Source organism: Chroicocephalus ridibundus, chromosome 2, assembly GCF_963924245.1.
Source record: "Chroicocephalus ridibundus chromosome 2, bChrRid1.1, whole genome shotgun sequence".
NCBI classification, from domain to species: Eukaryota; Metazoa; Chordata; class Aves; order Charadriiformes; family Laridae; genus Chroicocephalus; species Chroicocephalus ridibundus.
In genome coordinates, this window is record NC_086285.1 from 144,748,847 (window position 1) to 144,771,301 (window position 22,455).

The 22,455-nt window shown below is 40.1% G+C and overlaps 1 protein-coding gene across 2 annotated transcripts in view; it reads left to right on the forward strand.

Annotated features, from left to right (window-relative positions):
* Positions 1-2,322: 2,322 nt before the first annotated feature.
* MTDH (metadherin) overlaps positions 2,323-22,455 on the forward strand; it is a 35,281-nt gene continuing 15,148 nt past the window's right edge. For both annotated transcript variants that reach the window (XM_063327246.1, XM_063327245.1), the window contains exons 1-7: positions 2,323-2,879; positions 9,220-9,324; positions 13,609-13,690; positions 14,142-14,321; positions 15,786-15,854; positions 18,377-18,628; positions 20,845-20,931. In XM_063327246.1, coding sequence (XP_063183316.1) covers positions 2,475-2,879; positions 9,220-9,324; positions 13,609-13,690; positions 14,142-14,321; positions 15,786-15,854; positions 18,377-18,628; positions 20,845-20,931 — 1,180 coding nt within the window. In that variant the 5' untranslated portion in view covers positions 2,323-2,474. The remainder of the gene's footprint in view (positions 2,880-9,219; positions 9,325-13,608; positions 13,691-14,141; positions 14,322-15,785; positions 15,855-18,376; positions 18,629-20,844; positions 20,932-22,455) is intronic.

Consider the following 22,455-nt stretch of genomic DNA (forward strand, 5'->3'; position numbering starts at 1 on the left):
CTATTTATGGCTGTATCCCATTAGTTCAGAATAAAAACATATTTATTAGTTTCAGATTAACTTGCTTCATCAGACGAGTAAGACTGAAAGCGGCTGTTTTCAAGTGAGGATCTGCTACCTTTTTTCTTTGTTCACGTACATCGGTTTCCTATGACTGCTCGGCTTCTCACGACGCTGCCACTGGGTGGTGCCACGGTGCTGCGTTTAAAAAGCTTCGGCGGGTCTCAAATTCAGCCGCTCGCATTGTGGAATTCAGCCCCACCAGGTTCTTGCAGTGTTCTCTTTAAAATGAACAACATCTACTGTTCTGTGGCCTGGGTTTTAAAAATACATTCGTTGCAGCAGAATGAAGCTTTCAAATTTGTCAGGCATATTTTTTCAGATAATGTATTTTGAACTAAAACCACGTGATCACCGTTCCGCCACCTCTATCTCTGTAGGGCAACATCTTAAACAAAGAATCTAGTTATAGAATAATTTATTTGACATGCTAGGGTAGCTGAGTTATGCAACAACCAGTACAATGATAGTTAATATTTTCCAGTAAATGTGCATGGTGTGCTGAAGCATAAAAGGCTTATAAAAAGCCCAAAGTATTTATGACTTTGAATAAAAAAAGTTAATATTCTAAAAGTATATAGATGTGCACCAGTAAAACGCTCAGCCTGAGACTGTTGCTACCACTACTTCCAGCAACACCCTTCATTCCAACTGAAGTCAAGTAGAAAAGCTGGAATTGACTGCCTGGTGGTGTCATAAAAAAACCCTAGGATTTAGGAGCACTGTAGGAATACTTTACTAAAAAACCTTGAGAACATTAAAAACATATAAATACTCGTATGTCCAAAGATACATTGATTTACAAAATAAAGCAAAGTTATGAGTATATACAAACAGCGTAAGCTATCACTGTGCTGTTTAAACAAACGAATTTTATTTTACCATATTTTAAATTTCAAGTAACCCATGCAGATTTCAATGCACTAAAGCCAGGTATTTTTCTAGCAAGCTATGAGGGAGGAACATCTTTTATAAGTAGAACTGAAAATGAAAAGAATGGGACACAACATTACTTTCCAGCAACGCACCACCACAGAATACTAGAGTCACTGTAAAGCCACTCAACAACACCAGCTCTGAGGTTCCGACAGCTCAAATTCTGCAGGAACTCTGGATGCTGCGAGACCGGAATTCTGAAAAAAATCAAGACATGTATTTGGGGTCAAATTTTTTAGGGGTCATTTTTAAATTAGGTGGAAAAGCCCAGTGTTGGAGTTCCCAGCGACAAAACAACTTCCACTGGATATACACACAGCTGTATTTTTCATAAAGCTATTTAATTTGGTGTATCAAGACAGTTTGTGGGAGTTAAGATCTTAGAAAATATGGCCCTTAGAAAACATCTATGTAGTCATACTGCCTTGTCTAGTGTATTTACAAACAACTAAAAGCACACTGATTGTTTTTTCTTTTGCAAAATTTCCAAATGCCTTCCCCACAGAACAGCTGGCCTCCGAGGGGCCCCGATCCCGGCCTGTGAGGGCTGACGTGAAGGAGCGTCTCCCTGCAAGTCCCGGAGACCCCCGACACGGCCCCAGGGCGGCCTCCGGAGCTACACCGCTGCTAACAGCACCCACACACCGGCAGCTACCGCAGCTGCGCCGCCGCCCCGGGACAACCGCAAACTGAAATAAGAACCGATTAGCGCCCGTCAGGGGGGAAATGCGCCCACGCTGCCACGGGTCCGGGAAGGCCCCGCTGGGGGTCCGGGACACCGAGGCCGTCCCTCAACCCGCCGCCTCACCACCGCGCCCGGGGGCGGCCCGCTGCGCGTACCGCGGCGCGGGCGTGTTTCTGTGCGTGTGTGTGGGTGCCCACAGGGGAAAGGCGCACAGCCCGACGACACGGTGGCGACCCCAAGCCACCACCCCCGGCCCCGTGTGAGGCGCCGCGGGGTCTCCCGCCCCGGCCGCAGGGGCGGCGCGGCCCCGCTGCCGCTCGACCTCCGCCGCTCCCGCCCCGCTCGCTGGCTGCCACGTCGAGGTTGCTCTCCGCGCCGCCCCGGGCAGGGCAGGGCGGGGGAGGAGGAGGGCGCCAGGCGGCCGCTGAGAGGGCGGGAGGCGGGGAGCTCCGCGCCCGCCCTTCAGGCGTCACCCTCCGCCCCGCGGCCGTGGCGGCGGCGCGCTGCGGCAGCGGCGGGCCCTCGGCGGGGTGGTGACGTTGCGCGGGAGGTGGAGGGCGGGGAGGAAGAGGAGGAGACCCGGGCGCCTGCGGGGCTGAGGCAGCCGCGTCCCGCCGAGGCTCCGCTCGTGTCCTGTCCTCCCTCCCCCCCCCACCCCACCACCACCACTACTACCCGCGGCGGCTCCGGCTCGGGCAGGCGAGCGCGGGTCTCCCGAGGCCGCGATGCGCTCGGCCTGAGCGCTCCCTCGCCGCCCCGCCCGGTTTGGGCCTCTGCGGGGTAGGGGGCCGCGATGGCTGCGGGGAGCTGGCAGGAGGCGGCGGCCCAGCAGGCCGAGGAGGCGGCGGCCCGGGTGCGGGACGTCCTGTCGGGCGGCCTGGGCCTGCTGCGTGCCGAGCTGGGCCTCGAGCTGGGCCTCGACCCGCAGGGCCTGCCCACCTGGCTCGCCTTGGTCGTCCCGGTCTCCCTGGGGCTGGGGCTGCTGGGGCTGCTCCTGGCCGTGGCCTGCGGTGGCGGACTCCGTAAGAAGCCAGCGCGGAGCGCGGCGGAGAGGAAGGGCGACGAGACGGCCAGTGCCGGCCTGACAGCCGGCGGGGTTCAGGGCAAGGCGGCGGGCCCGGGCCCCGGGCAGCTGCACCTGAAAGGCGACGAGCAGAAGAAGCGAAACAAGAAGAAGCTGACGGAGAAAACGGCGCGGGTGAGGGGGTGGGGATTTGCGAGGGCCGCGCCGCTCCGGGAGGGAAGGGGTGAGGACGCGGTGGGGTGGGGGAGGCGGCCGGGCCCGGGCGCCGGCGGGGGAGAGGGGGGGATGAAAGGCTCATTGACAGCGGCAGGATGGGGACGGCGGCGGGGCTGGCGGCGGCACCCGGCCGGGCGCGGCGAGACGAGGCCCCCCGGGGCTGGGGGGAGGGGGGAAGGTCGCGTGTGGCGAGCGCCCCTTAGCGCGGCTGACTCTCCCTGGGGCTTGTCCCCGGTGCCCGCTGCTCGGCGAACGGCTTGCAAGTTAGATAGGCACCGGTGAGAAGGGGGACACAGGGTCTGGAAGCCATAGAGCATAGAGACCCTCCCCCCAACCCTAAGCCGCGGTGGGGTTCACCTGGGTGATATTTGCCTGTATGAGGAAAGGGTGGGGAGGGGGGTGTCCTGGCTGGCTGCTCCGGAGGTGACTCGTGTCGTCTGGGTTACTCCATTGCTTTGAAAACCTGGAGGAGCAGCGCGCACAAGCGGAAATTACACGTTAATAGTCCTGGGTAATGAGGAAAAAAAAGATCGCTCGTCTCTTTTTAGAAGCTTTTTAATTGAAACAATTATATGAAAGCATTAATTTTTTTTAATTATTATTAATCGAGTGCTTGCAGGGTTAGGAGCTGATAGTGGCGACCTTAGTGTGCGACCTTAGTATGGTGTAGATTTTCAAGCCAGGAGTTGCAGTCCAGGCAGGTACAGACTATTGGAAGTAGCATTGTAAGCCCCATAAATGCTGTGATGATTCAAACTTGAGTAAGGCTTTTCGCTGCGTCTTTTTAACAGAAGTTGTTAGCATCAGTCTTGTGGTGAGCTTGCCTCAGTAGGAATATGTCTGATTTAGTTGTTACAGTAAGGATCATCTTCTTTAATAAGGAAATCTGTGTCTTAGCAGCCCCTTAAAAACAGCTCATTCCGGTCTTTCTCTTTCTTTTTTTTTTTTTTTTTTTTTTTAAATCCTTAGTATGTGGTGTGGGAACCTTACATCTTTGACAGTATGCATTCACTTAATGAGAAAACTAGTAGAAATGCAGAAATTATCAACTGTCCTTTTGAAGTTTCCAGTTATCATAGTTTTGGGGTTTGAAGGGATTGCTTCTATAGCTTTTATATTGTTAGTGTGTTTGTAATCCTGTTTATGTCCAAATGGATTGTAGGAATGAAAGTGCAGCAGATGTCCCCTGCCTGTTATAACCGTGTCTTTTAATTATATCTTGCTCTATAAAATAGGAATTATTTACCTAATGACCAGAAAAAGAGAGAAAATGGGTCTGTACCTTTGTTTGAGTCTGTGACAGTATTGAAACTTGAGAAGTTTGGTGTGGTTTTTTTTTTTTTTAATGAGAAGTTAAGGCTAGAATATCTTAAAAACCTGTCTTTGAGCAGTGAATTACTGAAGTTGATTCTGGAAGTTGCAAGAGACTGAACACTGAACACCAAGAAGAGGAAGCATTGTGGTGCAGAATCTTTCCAGTGTAGCTAGGTCTCCATTTTGGAGAAGGAACATTAAAGATGCGTTGATTTTATTTTTTTTTTGCCATCTTGAACAGCAAATCCTTCAAGATTTAGTAGATCTGTTATGCCTTCTTGAAAACGAAGTCTAATCCTAGAAATAATTTAGATTTTGCTTGTTTTTTTTTCTTTAAACTCCAGTATGAAAACAAAGCATAAACTCTTGCAAGTCATCATTGAAGACATTAAAAAATGCCTCAACAGGAGATAGAGTGGGAGAGGTAGACACACTGTTAACTTGACAGTACTCTGTAGTGCAGGGCCTCATAAAAGCAAAGTTTGTATTTTATATAAAACTTAATTAATTGGCATCTTTGGTGAATATAAATACTTGTACTGTTTGAAGCTTGGTTTACTCAGGCACAAAATAATGAAAGTTAAGGCTATGTAAGAGCAAATATTTTCATAATCAAAATAGTCAAATATTTTTTCAGCTGTCAAGCTGTCATTCTGTATTGTTAAAATTTTTAAAGTTATTTTTATGGTATTTTGTATTCATTATTTCGGGGGGGGGAGGGGGGTATTGGCGGGGGGGGAGGGGGGTATTGGGGGGGGAACCCAAAAAAACACCTTTTCCATAAAGAAAATGCACAAACTGAATCATTGACTGTAGTGGAAATTTATACCAGTGGCAAAGTGTCATAGGCCTGCCTCATGCCCATTTTCCAAGATAAATTCATAGAGACCTGTATTAGCATGTCCCAATATTTTCCAACTTTCACGTGAAAAATTTTCAAAATAACATTGGAAATTTAAAGATGCAACAAAAATTCTTACTGATTGCTGCCTAGTCATTTTTGTCTTGTGTTTGTGTGTGCTGTGATGCTAATACTGAGGTCTGTGGAGGGAAAAGAGTAAGCCTATTATCAGTAGATTTACTACAGCGTTTGCTATGCCTGGGTCTAGATTTCCATTGCGGGCGTTTCAGAAAGCTTAGAGCAACTGGTCTGTAGCATTAAAGAGCACACTACAGATGTCTAATTAAAAGCTGTAGGGTTACTTTAATACAGAATTACTGAGCTCATCATATGGCAGGTGATGCGTCACTCTCATCATTCAGGATCAGAAATGTTCTTCCTTTCTGAGGAAGACTATTATTGCTTTGTTACTTGCACATGGCTTTATTCCGTTGCTGTATAGGTAGCAGTATATAGTATATAACTTACTGATATTTTAGTAAAATAAGTTTAGCTAAATAGCATTGTGTTGACTCAATATAGTAGCAGCTATAGGTTTCTGTTTATTTACTTGCTACGGGCAGACTGAGGGGAAAAAAAAACGAAGCTGAAGCAGTATAGCATTCATTAACACTATAGTTTACAGAGCCAGTTGTGGTTTTCTCCATCTGCTTGGAGCAAGGTAATATCATGGTACCCTTACTTTAGGTTCTGTGCAGTAAACCTGAAGTCCCTTTCTCTCTTTTTTCTTTCTGTTGTTGTTTTGTTTTGTTTTTTTTAAGCTCCTGGAGGGACGTAGCTCTTTCTCCTGTCACAATTCTTTGGCCCCTGTTGAGAATTTTTTTTCTTTCCAAAAATCTCTTGATCTGTGATTTTAATTCCTCTTCCTTCTGAATAATTGCTGTGCCTCTCTTGTGTACTTTTTAAACCTTCAGCAGAAAAAGGGGAAACTGTTCTTACATCGTTTCTGTACAATGTGCAAAACACCGTGGAAACTTGAGAGTGACCATCTTCTGTACTCTGTTACAGCTTTAGAAAGCAAGTCATACCATCTATTTGTAGATGCAGAAAATACCAAATTGACGATGCACTTCCTATTGTTTGAAGTACACCTGGACAGTAAATGCCACACATTTCAGTAAAAACATTTGCATTCATTTGAGAAAGTTTCTTACTTGATATGCTTGAAAGAACTTTTCATACTGTGACTGTTTGCACATAATGGTGCGCTTATTGCACTTAGAAATAGACTGCATAAAGACTTTTTCATACTTCCAACTGATATGTGTTGATTTTGTGTATATGTTAGTCAAATTACAGAAGTAGGGCTGTAGGATTCTCCAGTGCTCAAAGAGAAAATTCCTTATTTTCTTCCTTAAAGAGAAGCTTACAGAAAATATTGGCAAACAGATTCTTTCATTGGCCAAAGGTATGCTAAGTAGGCATATCTTTATAGCGTATAACTACAGACTTTGTCTAATACGGCTTTCGTAAGACTCAAATGATAGCAATTTCATTACCACCATTTGAAGTGTGAAACTGAGTTATCTGTTGTGCTGTATCATATTTAAAGAACAGTATTTTTCATTTTAACAGTATCAGCACAATCTTTATTCTATTTTCGTGTTACCTTAACACCCTCAAATTAATATGTGTGAAGAAGGGATTTTAAGGTCAGCAGGCAAGAAATGCGTTCAGAAATCAGTAATGTTATTGACAGCACTATTTTTGCCTTGTTGCATCTTCCCTATAGCTTTAAGGATGAGGAAAAAAAGATGGCAAATAATAAATTGCACCATTTGAATGCATTAATATTGTCAGTGGATGGTTAATATATTACCATGAAGTTTTAAACTTGGTCTTTTTGGCTGTAGTTGTCTTAAAATAAACATTTCTGAATACTATAGAAAAGCTTTTTTTCTTTCCCGCTTCTGTTACCATCTTTGGTATATCCAAAAATGGTCACATGAATTTTGGTTAAAATTCTATGATTCATCTGTGGGCAGAAAATAAATGTGGAAAGCTTCCACTGAAAGGAAACTACTACAATTCAGGGATGCATTCAGGGAGAAACGTATCAAAGTACAAGTTTTTCAACATATTTCTTATGGTGGTTGTTTACGTGATCAGATGGTCAGACAGCATTTTAAACAGTCATGTGGATGAATTTTTCCAGAGGGTTCTTAATGGATATGAATTAGTTTATTACTTCAAAGAAACATATGAATACTTTTTTTTTTTTAATTAAAGGTTAAAACTTGTATCTGTTGAATTTCTGAGAGGGATTAAGGTTTTCAATTTAAGGTATATCTATAATAGCAAAGAAGCAAAGCAAGTACAGAATTAAAAAAGTTGACTATAAACATTTTTTCACGCAAGTCCAATGATAGATGCAGCAAATCTGTTATCTAACTCTACTGCTAAATAACTTAGAAGTAGTGATTCTTTCTCCAGCTAAAGATCTTAAACGTCATAGGTACTAACCTGGATTGAAAGACATCACACCACTAATAATATGGCTGTGCGTAATCTGCAGAAAATACAGGGGTTCAAGAACTGATTTTTGGCAAGGGGTTATTTTCAAAAACTGAATACCAGGTCTGTGGTATCCCTGTGGAATCTAATATTGCGATGAGCTTTGTTGAGGGGAACTTTCAGAGAGAGTTTTGAGACGCAGATCTGTAAAAATATAGTTCGTGTTCGGAATGTTGAGGGAAATGTACTGCATCTTAGATATGAAAAGTCTAGTTTAAAGTTGACTGTTGCAGGAGAAGAGGGGTTAGGTGACCTGATCTTTCAATTTCTATTAATAGTTATGAAATAAGAAGTTGGCATGCTGGCTAACTACAGTAAGCAATATTATGTTGTGCGCTGGTGAAATCATGCCAAGGATGATTTGTAAGCATAATATAACATGGCAAGACTTCAATACCTGTACCAGTTGAACTGAGGATCAGTTCTGATATTTGAAGGGGTAGGTTGCACTAAGTTGTAATATGGCCTTTCTTTTACTTTAAAGCAATCGGGTCTGTGTGATGCAGAGCTACAATAGCTTTTGGTTTTTTAGTAACAAAAATAGCTGAAGGTGATATAGTTTGAACTTTATTTAAATAGAAATTGCAGAAATTAAAGCAACTATAAAGTAGTTACACTTACTGTCTAGTTTAATTTTCAGTCTTTATCTGACTCAATGTGAATCAGTATGAAATTTGTGTGGTCTCGGTATCAATTACTATTGACAATTATTTTTCACTCAGTGAATTTAATGGCTAACAGTAGTATAATGCTTTGCTTATTTTCATCTTTTCTGCAGTTTAGCATAGTAACTTCAGTCATAGCTTTTTGTTAACAAGAAACATGACTTAAAAATTATTACATTTTTGCAGAGTAAATATATAGGCTAAGGTGTATGCCTCTGCTGTCAAAGGTGATGATAAAGACCAGAGTTTTAACTTTGTATGTTATACATGCTAATTTTCTTTCCTTCATTATGTAGAAGTGAAAATGTTAAACTAATGTAATGCCTATAATCAAGTCTGTCTGAAAAGAGCAATGGGATGTCATGCTTAGTCATGCTTTGTGTTTGACTTCTAATTTCTGTTCTACTATGAAGTTTAACTTGTGAAGGAAGTGAGCTGTGAGGGATATGCATAGGTCGAAATTGCAAAAATTTGGTCAAGCTAGAAATGACTTTAAAAATTCAGCCCCTTGCTGAACCGCTACAAAGTGGTAAATGCGTTCATTTAGTTAGATATATTTTGGCACATAATTTATGGCACATACATACAGAGAACTGTAGCTGTTTTGAAAGTGGTAACTTTCAGCAATTTACCTTTTGATAAGCAAGTCCTGTGTTGAGTAGGATTGAGATGAAATGAGGAGACCTGTTCTCTTTCCTTTCTCACTTCTATGTTACTTTCTAAGTAAATATAGAACTGCAGTAGGTATTTTGAGCACCAGTCCATGATCCTGTCTGCTTTACTTAACAATCTTGTGAGCATTTTTCAGTCAACAAATAGTTGCATCTTAGTCATAGCATAATTTGAACTTTGCTTCATCTGCTTTCTCCAAATTTTTTATTATTCACACTTATTGTTTACACAGCCTAATGGACGGTCTTTCCTTGATGTATCTGAGGATGAAGTAATACAAAATGTCCGTAAAGAAAATACAAAGCAGCCTGTGGATGCAGAAAAGAAGAATGAAAAGGTCAGTTATGGATATGAAATTACAGTGTCAAAGTTTACTGCCTGTTATTTCAGTATCTAGTAACTCTACTTGTGATTTGAAATCCTGATACGTCAGTTAAGAGATATAGTTCTTACTGTGAAGAGTACTAATCTAATTTGTGTTGGAAAGAGCTAAAGTAGTATTTTCGTAACTTCTGAGATTGTGCCTTATCATTAAATGCTTGTATTAAGCAACCCCCCCTCCCTGCCCCCTGGTAAATACTGATATCTCTGTTCACCATGTGAAAATGTTAAGCCCACGAAAATTAGGTTTGTGTTTCATCTTTGCTGGCTTCTGTGGAGATGCAACATAATGATAGTATTGTTAAGTGACTTGTAAATGGTCTAACAATTGGGGGACTACTATTTAAAGGATTAAGACCATGTGCCTGTTTATTTCTTTTGTCAGATGTATCCATTAGTGATTAGAGATCTTAATTTCTGATGACAAATATGGGCTTTGAAGTCTGGTGTGAGCTTTTTGTTACGCAAATTGAACAGCTACATTAAAAATGTCTTTTTAAAGCTTGGTCTGTAGCTTTATCTAACAGGTAACCATACTAATGCCAATGTTATTTTGTGCACTGTGAGGACTAATATCTTCTAGCTTTATCACAAATGCTATCATTTATAGGCAATGTGGTTACACTTGTGATAGGTCTTTGACAATAATTTTTGGCTTGGTTCTTTTGCTAACATTGTGCATGAAATTTTCCTACACTCGTGGATGTCTGATTTATTTTCTTCAACAAAATGCATTTGTTCTAACCATACTGAGGAAAAATAAATGACTGTTCATAAATAGTCAGAAACCAGCAGTTGATTATTGTAATTTGTTTAGCTCATTCAAGCTTTAATTAACTTACTTGACTATCCTATAATAACATTTTCTTTTGCAGTTGGTATGTTGGATAAAAGACTGTATCCTGTTAGTTGGCTATAGGGCTTTAAACATCTTTAGGATTGGCAAAAAGGAAGACTTTTATGTGAAGTGGGTTTGCCTTAAAATTTCATATGGCACACTTCGTTCTCTTTACCATGTCTTGCATCAGATTGACTTTGTGGGTTGTTTTTCAATAACATAATAAAATGTGATCCTGAAGGAATAACTATATTTTTCTTCTTAACTTTCACTTTATTTCAAGCAGGTTTCCAAGTAGGTAAGGTGTTTAAATGCTAAACTCGAGCTTTACCTTAAAATTGCAAACATAGTGATCTGAATTTTAAAATGTTAAATTGAAACTGCAGCTCCAAGAAGTCAGTACCACTGCATGGATATGGATGGTTGTTCAACTAGTTATGTTTTTGTATCACTTTGGAGAGCCTTGGGCAAAGCATGATTGCCTCAGGAGTTGATTGTTACCCTTCAATTAAAAACATCCCAAGAACTACAGTTAACTTTACAGGCATCTAAGTATTTGGTTAAGCCTCTCAGGGCATCTGTTAAATTTGTAACATTGTAAACCTGCTAAGAAGATTGTAAAGGGTCCTGTGTTTGTGTCTTTGTATAGCTTGGGATGGGTGGTATAAGTCAATGGGTGGGATTTAAGAGGTACATGCGTGTGTGGGTGGGTGGGGTGTGTGTGTGTGTATATATATATATATATCTCATCTACAACCTGAAGGATATAGTTTTTTTGGGGGGAGACTTGAATATATGCTTTCAATCACACTCTCTGTGTTTCTGTATTAGCTGCTTCAGGGTTGTGAATTTCAGGCATGTTTTTTCAGGATGGTCATTTAGGTTGTGTTCTCTTGTTCTGCTTTGGGGGAAGGGAAGCTTTGGGTAGTGTCTGACTTGTGGCTCTTCATACACTTTGAATAGTTTCTTCCCTTTTTTCCATTTTAGTGACTTACGCAGTACAAGGTTTCTTTTTCGTTTTAGTGTAAGGGACTGTGTCTAAGAAGTGACCCTGTGGATGAGATTGCAGGATGTTAAAACTTCATTGCCTATTCTGTTTACAAGCTCTCAACTGCCTTGTCTTGAATAGAAATAGGCAGACCATTAGGGATGAGGAGAAAGGGTCTGTTTTTCTATTGTTCTTGGATGGGGGACAGTGCATCTTAAAGACTTGAAAAATTTTAGTAGGCTTGCTGAGTTCCACATGTGCTCTTTGCCTGGTGGCAAAGCCAACACTGGCAGATTTCTGTATTGCAGAAGGTGACGCTTGGAATGAGTAAGCTTCAGCAAAATGATCGGCTTGCCTGCTCAGTAACATTTAACATCTCTTGCTGTTTCAGTCAGTTTGTTACCGAGGTGACTGTTAGAGCACTAAGTTTTGCAGGTGGTGGGAAGATCAGATAACTAATTATGGTTCTGGTTTCTCAGATCATGTTCTAGTAACTCACAAAAGTAAATACATTTTCAAGATCTGAATTCTTGATCTTTTTAAAAACAGTGTTTGTTAGTAACAAATTTATTTTTAAAACTGTTACTTTGATGTTTTCATGTCACTATCTCTGTAGGAGCTAGTTATTTAAGAAACTGCAGTTACCACTTGGAGGAGCAGTCATCTTAAACTGCTGTCTGGGAGACTTCTGAAGTCATTTCAGGTGTTCTCTTAGTGCCAGAGGACAGTTAGGTTGTTACGGCTTTGTGTGTGGGAAATTCTAAGGCTGCAGCTTCCATTCTCAGTGTAGCTGAAAATGGGAGATGGTACAAATTTACTAATCTTTCCTCTGCATGAGCTCCAAGAAGAAATTCATAACTGTTTTTCCTGCTGTTTTTTGCTTTCCTTTTTAATCCTTTCCTTAGAAGGTGCACTGGCAAATAATTTGGCTAAGAGTATGAATTCTTAGAACCAATTCTTCTTGTGTTGCCTTTGAAACCGTGCCTTCTCTTTTGGAGACTTTTCAAAAGTTGCATAGCTGGTGTGTGGGTAAAGGTAGTCTACTGGGTAAATAAATGAGATAATTCAGTTTGGGTGTATCTGTGTTGTGGGTCCCCTAGTGCAGTAAACCATGAGTTAACTGTTCAAGTCAGCTCCTTAAGTATCAGAGGTGTGTTGGCACAGCATTGCATATTTTTTTAATTTCTGGTGCTGCACTAACAAGCTGTACTGCTTTCAGTACCCATGTTGAAGCTACATGGTACTTCTTGGGCATGCTAACCCAAAGGCATATGAGCTGCATGCCATTGTGGGCCCATAGAATATCTTCTGCAGCTGTGGTGGTAATTTATCTGCTACCTATTCTGAATTCCAGAGAGAATGTTGTACTTTCCTTGCACATCTAAGACTAGAAAATCATATAGTTTGAACTTGGGGGTAAAGCTGGCAATTGCTGGTCTTACTCTGGCAGAAGCATATATTCCAGAAGGACATCCAGCATTCTTAGAGTATCCTTATTCAAATATTCCAGAGACAGTGAATCACTGAATAGTTCCCCTTATAGCATTTGAGTGGATAACCATCTTTCTTTAAAAAGTCACTTTTTTTTTTATTTTTCATTCAGGTTTATCAGGTAGTCCTTATACCTTTCTTCACTGGATTGAAAAGCTTTTCAGTACTGTATTTTCTTTCTAAGAAGGTAGTCAAGTCAATTTGCCATAACTTTAGCTTATCAAAAGATGAAACACCAAGGCTTTGAGCTACACACTCTCCCAATATCTTGGGTCATTTTTCATCTTTTTTTCCTCAATATTATCTTTTAAACATTTCATATTGCTACCTGTTGCACCAAAACTGCTTGTAGAAGTAGTCATCTCCATTCCTCTTCGTTTACCTCTGCTTGTGTAGCCAGGAAGACATAACTGGTGAAACCTTGGAAGAAGAACCCTCTGTATCTGTTGTATGGACTGTAATCACAGTTCCTGTTTTGAAGTAGTTTTCCAAGCTGCAATTCTCTTACCCACTTTTTTTAAAGGAATCGCTGGCATTCTTTATTTCTCCATGTGTCACTTTACAACTGCTTCTGCACAAAACAGATTTTGCCAAAGTGGGATCTGCCTGCCAGACAGTTCATGCTTCTCTGTGACTGTGATGCCATCAGCATAGCTTCTTCCATCAGGCTTTGTGCTCTGTAGCATAAGTAATTGTTCCCCCCACCTTCCATTTATGTACTGCATAAGTTACTTCAATAGTCCTAACTTACATTTAGGAATTAGTATTAGTTAGTATTCCTTTCAAGAGACTGTCCATAGAGAGAGTTATTTAGGAAAATCTGTTTTAAATGTACTCCTGTATTTTGGTGGGGAGGAATTCTAAATCGCTGTGACAAATGATCACTAAGTAATTATTAAGATAATGTTTTATTTTTATTCTAGTCAAAGAAAAAAAAGAAATCAAAGGGAGATGCTAAAACGGTTCAGGATATGTCACGTCTAGATGGAAAGGAAGTTGATGAAGGTACTGAACATGAACACACACACACAAAAAATGCAATTAGCTTAAATGCTGTTTAAGATTTACTTGTATTTGCTTCATAAGGAAACACAAACTCATTTTGTCATAACTCCACAGTCGCATATTGTATCCGGAAATCTGATCTTTGAAACAGTATTTAGTAACTTCAACAGATTTTAAGTTAAACAAAAAATAAGAAAAGCTGTTAATAGCAGGGCCCTCATGTTGTTCACGTTTTGTTCTGTGAAGCAAAGTATTACTGCATTGCGTCCAGAAAAACTTAACTTTGGCCAGTTGTTCATGTGTTTAAACTAATGTTGAAGTTGACTGCCATGCCTGTGATTTCCGAGCTAAACCTGTACTCAAACTTCAACCTGATATGAAACAGGCTAAAACTCTTTCCTTTTTGCTCTCTGACTTATTTAGTGATGTTTTTATTTGGGGGATGTTTTAGGAGCCTGGGAAACTAAAATCAGTAACAGAGAGAAGCGACAGCAGCGTAAGCGAGACAAGGTGCTGACTGATGGTGGCTCAGGAGAATCAAATCTCCAAGGGGTGGAGAATACAGTTACTGTATCCATTGAACAACTGATGCCTACACCATCGCTTCCGGTTGGTCTGAGAAAAAATAAAGGTATGATAGTCGATAGGTCTGTGAACATGTTCTAGAAAGATAACTTTACTTGAATGCTTAAATAGTGACTGTTTGGGATGTATGGTAGGTATGTTTGGAGGTGTAACTCACAAGGAAATCATTCCAAGCTATGTAAAGGTACTCATTGTGCAAAACTCCCCAGTTTTTTGAGCCACAATTTTGGGGAAGCTGAGAAGAGAACGTTCTGGAGTAAGTAGCTGAGACGCTGGCCTCCATGGTGGTAGCTTCACAGCTGCACAGGCGTATGTCCTACTCCTTCACTTGTGCTTTGCTGACTCTGTCCTTTATGTTTCTGGAAATTTCAAAGGCACCTTCAGCACTGCTGCAGGCAGCACTAACTTCTTACCTTTTTGAACGCTTCCCTGTGGGAAGGTTATGCCCATGAGTTCTCTTTGCACATCATCCCCTGCTTAACATGTAGACATTTTTTCCAACATTGATTTAGTACTACCTGTGCTAAAGTGGTTCATAATGGTGGCGCACATCTGCCTGAGACTTAGTGATCAATTATTATAATGAAGGATTCAATAAGGCTTCTATGGCTGCTGCTGTTTAAGAAAAAAGTTGCATGGGTTGGTTTAAACCGTGTGTAGGCACAGAAATTCATATTTGGCTGCAACTGAGAAATGGTTTAAGAAGATGAAAGAATCTGAAGACACAGTTTAGCTTTCTGACATGCTTTTAATCTACTGATACACTTGGTGCTTTAATTAGACGAAACTCCAGCAAAGTGGCAAAAAGACCGAGCCTAGCAGCTGTCTGGTACCCTCTAACGATATATTGAAATTTGCATGCCTTGCCTAGTGTTTATATTGACACTTGTTTGAGTCTTGACTTGGGTGCATGGTTCTTGTCCTTCAGGACTAGATCAACTGTTTCCTCTTCCCCCCCGGCCCTGTCCATTTACACACATACAGCTTCACAAAATGGTAATTCCAACAGTCTACATACTCTGTGGCTAGCCACAGCTACTGTAACCACTCTAGCCAGAGTCCTTTGTGCATCATATGTTCTTATGTATCACCATGTACCAGACTAATCTGAAAAGAATTCAGCTGTATCTGGTGTTTTGAAGATAAGGTGGAAGTTAGAAATAGCTATATGTTTCTGAAATATTTGGAGCTGCCCTTTGCTTGAAAATGACAGCCTCTGTTTTAGATTTCTGCTCACCATTCTTGGGGAGCCTGCTAGAGTTCTTTGAAATCTGCAGTTTCTTGAATTATAGTTTTGAGTTCATTCTGTCTGCAAAATAAACACAAATAATAAAACATAGAGCACTTTAATTTTATTCTGAAGTTTTCTGGTAATGTGTTGATTTACTTTGAGGTATTGATGGCTTTTTTCTGAAAATATCAGTGATGGATACTCTTTTAGAAGATTTTTACAGGTGTTGCTTTCTGAAAAAACTTACTCTAGCTCCGTTTCCTCTTACTTCTTAATCAGGTGATGCACTTCTGAATGCGCAAGTTAGCAGCTCTAAGCCTGCAAAGGGGGAGTCATCAATTCCACAAGGTAAAAGGCTTTCATTATTACGCATCCTAATTAACTAGAAAAGAGTTTTACAGAAGTGAAAACACAAATTGTCAGTGCAGGTTTTTGTGCGGTTACTGATCTGGAACTTTATTACACAGCTGGCTTTTATGGCTATGCAAATGTATACTTCTAAGCTGTAGTTACTTTTTAATAGGTTAATAGGCGTCTGTTATATGTAGAAAAAGGATTCAGTATCTAGAATTTTCAGCTAGATTACCTATTATACAAATTGTTACTTACAGAACAGTAAATCTTATTCTCAAACTCAAGTTAAAAATTCTTTATGCTAGCTTTTCTAACTTAGTCACTTTTTTGTGTTAGTGAATTAAGTATTTGCATTAAGAAAAACCTTAATATAGATACCTGCAAGGAGCTCAAACATAGCAGGCCTGATTATTGTAAAGTTTGCACTTGTTTCAGATTGTATACACGAGTTAGTTCTTTACATACTCCTTTGAGAGGCATATTTTAAATACATTTATATTTACTTACTTTCAAAATGTATGTTTATAAATAAACATACATGATGTTATATGTGTCATACACATAATTGTTTAAATATTTGGCTATTTTTAGACTGTGTTTGACTAGTGAATCTTAGCGGTTTTCTGATAAGAGATATTACTACAGTAATACTTAAATTAATTTGGCATAATGAAATCAAAATGGTTGTTTCTTACTCATAGCCAACATTAGTGGCGTTGCTTTAATGAAAATTATTCAGTGCAATTGAGTAAGTCAACAAATGAGTTATTAAAAGCACCCACATCCAGAAAGTGAACTACTTTTCTGCTTTTGGAGAGCTCTGCTTCACGTGCAAAGTTCCTGGACCATAGCACAGAAGGAAGGAGCTGTATTCTTCAGAGATGTGTTATGGAAGGACAGGAGCTGATAATCAGGCTTCAGTGAGGGAAATTCTGACTGGCCGTGAAGAAAAAAGCTCTTCATAAGATTGCCCAGAGATGCTTTGAACTACCAGCCATTAGGATTTCCAGAACTTGAATAAAGCAGTGTAATTTTGAAGTTAGCTGTGGTTTGAACAGAAGACGGGGAACTAGGTGACTTTGAGAGATCCCTTCCAATCTTAAATATTCTGTGAAATCTTACTGGTCATATAGAAGGTAAATATTTGTGATGGGAGAGTCGTGTGATAAACACAGAATAATCAAGCTCCTGCTTAAGGACTTCAGCTGTCTTTTTGCAAGGTTGCAAAAGAGTTTTTCTATCAGCTACACTTTGGTTTCTGTCTCTGCTATTTTCTTGTTGCCTTCCCATAAGATGTGATATTACCCTTAAAGGACATTGACTGACACAAACAATGTTAGTGCTGTGGAGTTGTATAGAGAAAGGGCAGTGTTTTTAGCTACAGCAATAGTGACCTTACAGATTTGGAAATTATTTGTCTGACAAAATCTAGGCATATCTCACCTAATCAATTCCTTGCGGTGAGGCTGTCTTGAATATGGCCCGTTCATGCTGCCTGAGCTATGAGTTCATTTAAGGAATGAAGTATTTGGTCTGTAGTTTTTGTTGGCATATGATACCGACTTACTCATGCATCAGCATGTGCAGATATTTCTTAATCGTTTGTGAAGTTTTTCTGTTGTTTACATTGCATATATAAAAAGAGAGGCATATATAAAAAGAGAGATAAAGAGAGGATTTGATATACAGAGCCCTTTAAGAAAGATTTGTGATATATAGGAGGTCAGGCTGGGTGTACCAGGTGACCATTAGCCTTTATGTTTTATGGGGGCATAAATTAAAAATAATTAGAATTTTTGTAATGATCTTTTTGTCCCAATGTACTATTGACTCCCCTCAAAGTATACATTAAATTTGCTGCAACTAGTAATTCCCTAGCAGGGTAGACTGTTGCAGATAGACTTGTAGTCTTTTACCTTAATGTACCATAAAATATATTGCTTACGAATTCTTTTAGGCGTGTTAGCATGATTTTCTTTTCCTCTAACTTTGATGGACTCTATAGTCAGTATGATAGCTGTGCTTTTTGCAAGTACTGTGTAGTGTTTGGGAACCTCTTTCTAATTCTCTCTGCCTAGAGAACTGCTGTATGCAGCAGTGAAACAGAAATTATTCTTCATTTAGTGCTTTGAGCTTTCCACAAATTATCAACATACTGTGTAAGAGAAATTACCTGGCGGTGTTGGAAGCACCCCCACCCCCTCCTGTTTCTTTTTTTAATCTAGAGGGACTGGTTCACTAAGGTATCAGCCCTATAAAGAAGGGGATGCAGGAAGGAGAGTGCAGTTTGGTGCTGTTTTTTCCTCACTCTTCAAGTTAGTAGACAGATGGTGCATATCATCTGAACTGGAAAATCAGCTGAGACAGAGCGCAGCTCTTCTGTATCACACTGGTGTAGCAAAGCTGCTGTTCATTTGTACTTTTTTTATTGTTAAGTCTACATGCATGTAAGTAATATTTTAATTCTTCATTCAGTTCTTATTTTATATAATGCTTTCATTATGCTTGTGTTTAAGTTTCTCCAGCATTGAGTGAAAGCCATACAGTAAATGGAGGAAGCTGGAATGAGAAGTCAGTAAAAATCTCCTCACAGATTGGTGTAGGGGAGGAGAAATGGACATCTGTTCCCTCAACTGCAGCTGGGAAGAGGAAGACTGAGACATCAGCTTGGGGCCAGGACACTGGAGATGCTAATGGAAACGGAAAGGACTGGGGTGTAACCCTGGTGGGCAGGCCCTGGAAAGAGCGTTCTTTGTTCAGTCCTATTGGTAAGCTATTCCAAAGAAAACTTGCTTCACTTAAGCATTTTTTTTACATAAGTTTATTTTTTAGTAGTGAATCTCTTCAAGACTTTTTTCAATGTATAAACATAAAGCTATTTGAGTGGTCTAGTGAAATGTGAACTAAGCCATTTCTGTTTACTCTAAGTTCTGATGGCTTAAAATCTAAGTCTCTGTTTACAGTTCAACCGTGTTCTGGAGTTTATCTGAAATAAATTTTTTTCTGTGAAGGAATCAAATTTTTATATCACTTTCCTAAAATTCTGAAAGTAATTACTAAGTTGTTTTGAAATGTAACTTCTTTTTTAATGAATGTCTCAAAACCCAGGTCATAAGCTTATTCTGTTGATCCAACACAATGAAATCAACTGTGTTTGGTTTTGGCAGATACTTTTTTCGGCTCCAGGCATGAAGATTGTTCAGCTCTCATGACATTTAGTATTACACTGTTTTTTCTCATTAGAAATTGTTTGTAGTCTTCTCTGCTACCATTTTCTGCCTTGATCACTTGTACTGTCCATAATAATAATGGAGAAGAGAATTCTTCATTTCTGTCTAGGCAACGATCTTCAGCTTATTAGTAGATGCTGTAATTTGGTCCTTCCCACTGTTCAGTCTGTGATCCTAGTCTCTTCTGGAAAGCAGTGTTCCTTTGTAGTGAGCAACATTGCTTTAGTCTAGACCCCTTTAATTTGTCTCACGTATCTCCAAATGTGATTCCTGAGGCTGGACCTGCTATACTATTGGAAGCTTTACTGTTGCCAAGTAGAGGCAAAGGGCTTTTTTCATATTTCAGTTAGCTGTATGCTGCTGTATATTCTAATAAGGTAGTTGTTAGTGACTGTGACCAGCTTGTTGGTTTTGTTACTGAGAATACATCATGCCTGACTAGGCTGACCTGGTAAAATTACTAGTTTTGTGGGTGAGGGGAAGGCAGTGGACATCTCTTACGATGACTTTTGCAATGCTTTCAACATGGTCTCTCACAGTGTTATTGTATCCAAGTTAGGATGGCTGAAAAACTGGTCAGGCTTAAAAGGTAGGAATTAGGGAGTCATACTCTTCCTGGAGGTTGGTAACAAGGGGGATATCACAGGGCTCTGTATTTAGAACTGTCATATTTGTCACCTTTATAAATGACCTGGAGGAGGCAACAGAGGGTCATTCACATCAGATTCCCAGATTACACCAAACTTGAGTGGGGATGGGGGAACCAGTAGATACAGTCTGGATCAGGGGGCCATCCAGAGGGACCTAAACCAGGTGGAGGAACAGGCCAACAGGAACCCGAGGAATTTCAACGAGGACAAATGTGAAGTGCTGCACCTGGGTAGGAAGCACCCCTGGCTGGGGACTGACTGTCTGGAGAGCAGCTCTGTGGACAAGGGGTCGTGGTGGACACCAAGCTGGACACAAGCCAGCCATAGGCTCCAGCAGAAAAGGACACCAACAGTATTCTGGGCTGTATTAACAGGAGTCAGTAAATTGGGGGTAGTGGTTATCCACTTCTTGGACCACATCTGGATTACTTTGTCCGGTTTTGAGTGCCCACTCCTCCAGTTAAATAAATGTAATTCTAAATAAAAGCTACTAGTAATTTTTGTTTAGAATCACTTTCTAACCAGATATTTCTTTTGACACATTAGTGCCACTGATTATTTCTGCTTATTTTCTACCTTAGACTTAACAGTCAAGTATATCTTAATTTTTAAGCAGTATCTCCTACTTGTCAAAAACTGTTCTGAACTCAGGTCTGTTCTTTAACATATATGCAATTTGCTCCAAGCAAGGTTTCATCTACAGAGTTAATAAATAATACTTTTTAATAACTTAAGTGATTGCAATAACGTGAAGAAGAAGAATAGTATGGAGCTCAAAACAGAATTTTATTTTCCTTTGTGAGTTTATATATACAAAGGGCTTTAGAGGGAAAAAGATCTTAGAAAGCTTGAAATTTGTTTCAGGCTGAGTGTTTGTAGAGTCACATCTCTATCAGCACTAATTGTCTGATATAATAAGCAAAATAATGCCCTGAAGTTATGTGAAATGTTAACATTGTCAACTGTTTGGAATGTCCGCTGTTTTTCTGGCCCTATTCATAATTAAATAGCTAACTTTTTCAACATTGCCAGCAGTGTGAAGTTCTCTTTTTCTTTTTTTTTTCCTCTTTTTTTTTTTCTTTTTTTCTTCCCTCTTCCCCACAGCTGCTTGGAATGTGGATGCAAGGATTAATACCTCTGAACAGAATTCTGCTTCTTTCTCTTCTTTTGGATTAACTCCTGGAGTTTCTGGTATGTATGCCCTTCAAAAGATTTTTCCACTCTCTTCTGCTCCACCAGGTGGAAATAGGATTTGCCAAATGTTATTAAGATGTATCTTTCTCACTATTCTTTGAAAATAGTACCAGTAACTGGAAACAGGTGGAAGACACATTTTACGAAATCCTAGAAAGCTTTTTTGTTATGCTGAAATTATGCAATAAAGTAACTTTTGAATTGATGATCAAAAGCTAGATCAATAAGAAGGTGATACTTCTTGGTTAGCCTTCCAGTTTGTGTGTTGAGTCTAAATAACGGGCATGAGAAATTGCTCACTGTTGCTCAAGTTGGAGATCTGAAGATGGCTTTCTAGGAAAGTCTGTTTACCCTGATCATCCGGGAGATGTGTTATTCGACGGCTGGGTTTTTCCCCTTGAAGGAACTGAAGCACTACTTTCAAAGTATGCTCCATAGGCAGGATTTGAAGTCTTGGGTCTTTTTTCTGTATGATGGGTGGAAGAGCTGAGCTCCAGGGTTTTCTTTTTTTGAAGAGTGAAATTGCTATAGAGTGCAAACCTGGCTTCATAACAAATCTTGTGTGTTAAACTACTGACAAGTGCTACAGTGATTTATTATGCAATAAGGGGGTCATATGTCAGGGTTTCTGCTCTTGCTTGCTTACTGCAGTTATCAAATGAGCTTGGCACGTCCCTTTACTTTTAGGAAGTAGCTGGCCAAGTGCTTATGCACTTAGGCTGTGTTTACTTGTACTGCAGTTTGCGGTCTTTGAACGGTGGAACTCAAGCTCGGTGTCCTACAGCTCACAAGTACTTCGTTCTCTGTGCACATCTGAGCCAGGATAACAAAGAAGTTATAAATGCCAAGGTCTAATTTATCAGACTTTCCAAAGAACAGTTCACTTAATGAAACCTTGTCTAAAGAAAAAGAAACAACAAAGTCTTAATTGTGCAGAGTGTTTTAATAAAATAACATTTCCCAGGGAGCCACTTGAATTCAAGTTAAGTCTCTAGGCGAAAACTTAAGAAAACGTAGTTAATAAAGTAGGACGACTTTATTAACTGATATGAGATCCATCTGTAATACCACTGTTCCAACTTTAGAGAGAAGCGTGAAGACAGTGAAGTATATTTGTCATCTTTGCACATTAGCTAACAATGTTGTAATGCAAAGTGACCACGTGAATAAATACTTACTTCTTACTTGTGACTGGCTAGCAAAAAATTAGAGTGTTTTCCTGTCAAGTTTCCTGTCATCTGAGGTGTCTTTTGCAGAGTTGCTTATAAAATAGAGACACCCGGGTAGCTATGGTCCTATTTAAACTTCATTTCAAAAGTAACGTCTCATCATAAAGAAATGTATTAATTTCTTTAAGTCTCACAATTAAGTTTTTTTGGGTTTATTTTTTTATTATATGGTTTTGAAATGAGAATTGGATTCTTAGTAATGAATAATTCCTATATCTGAATGTAATTGACGAGGTTTCTTTCTAGTACTTTCTTCTTTTAAGCTTCTGCCTGTAAGAGTTCTTACTGATAC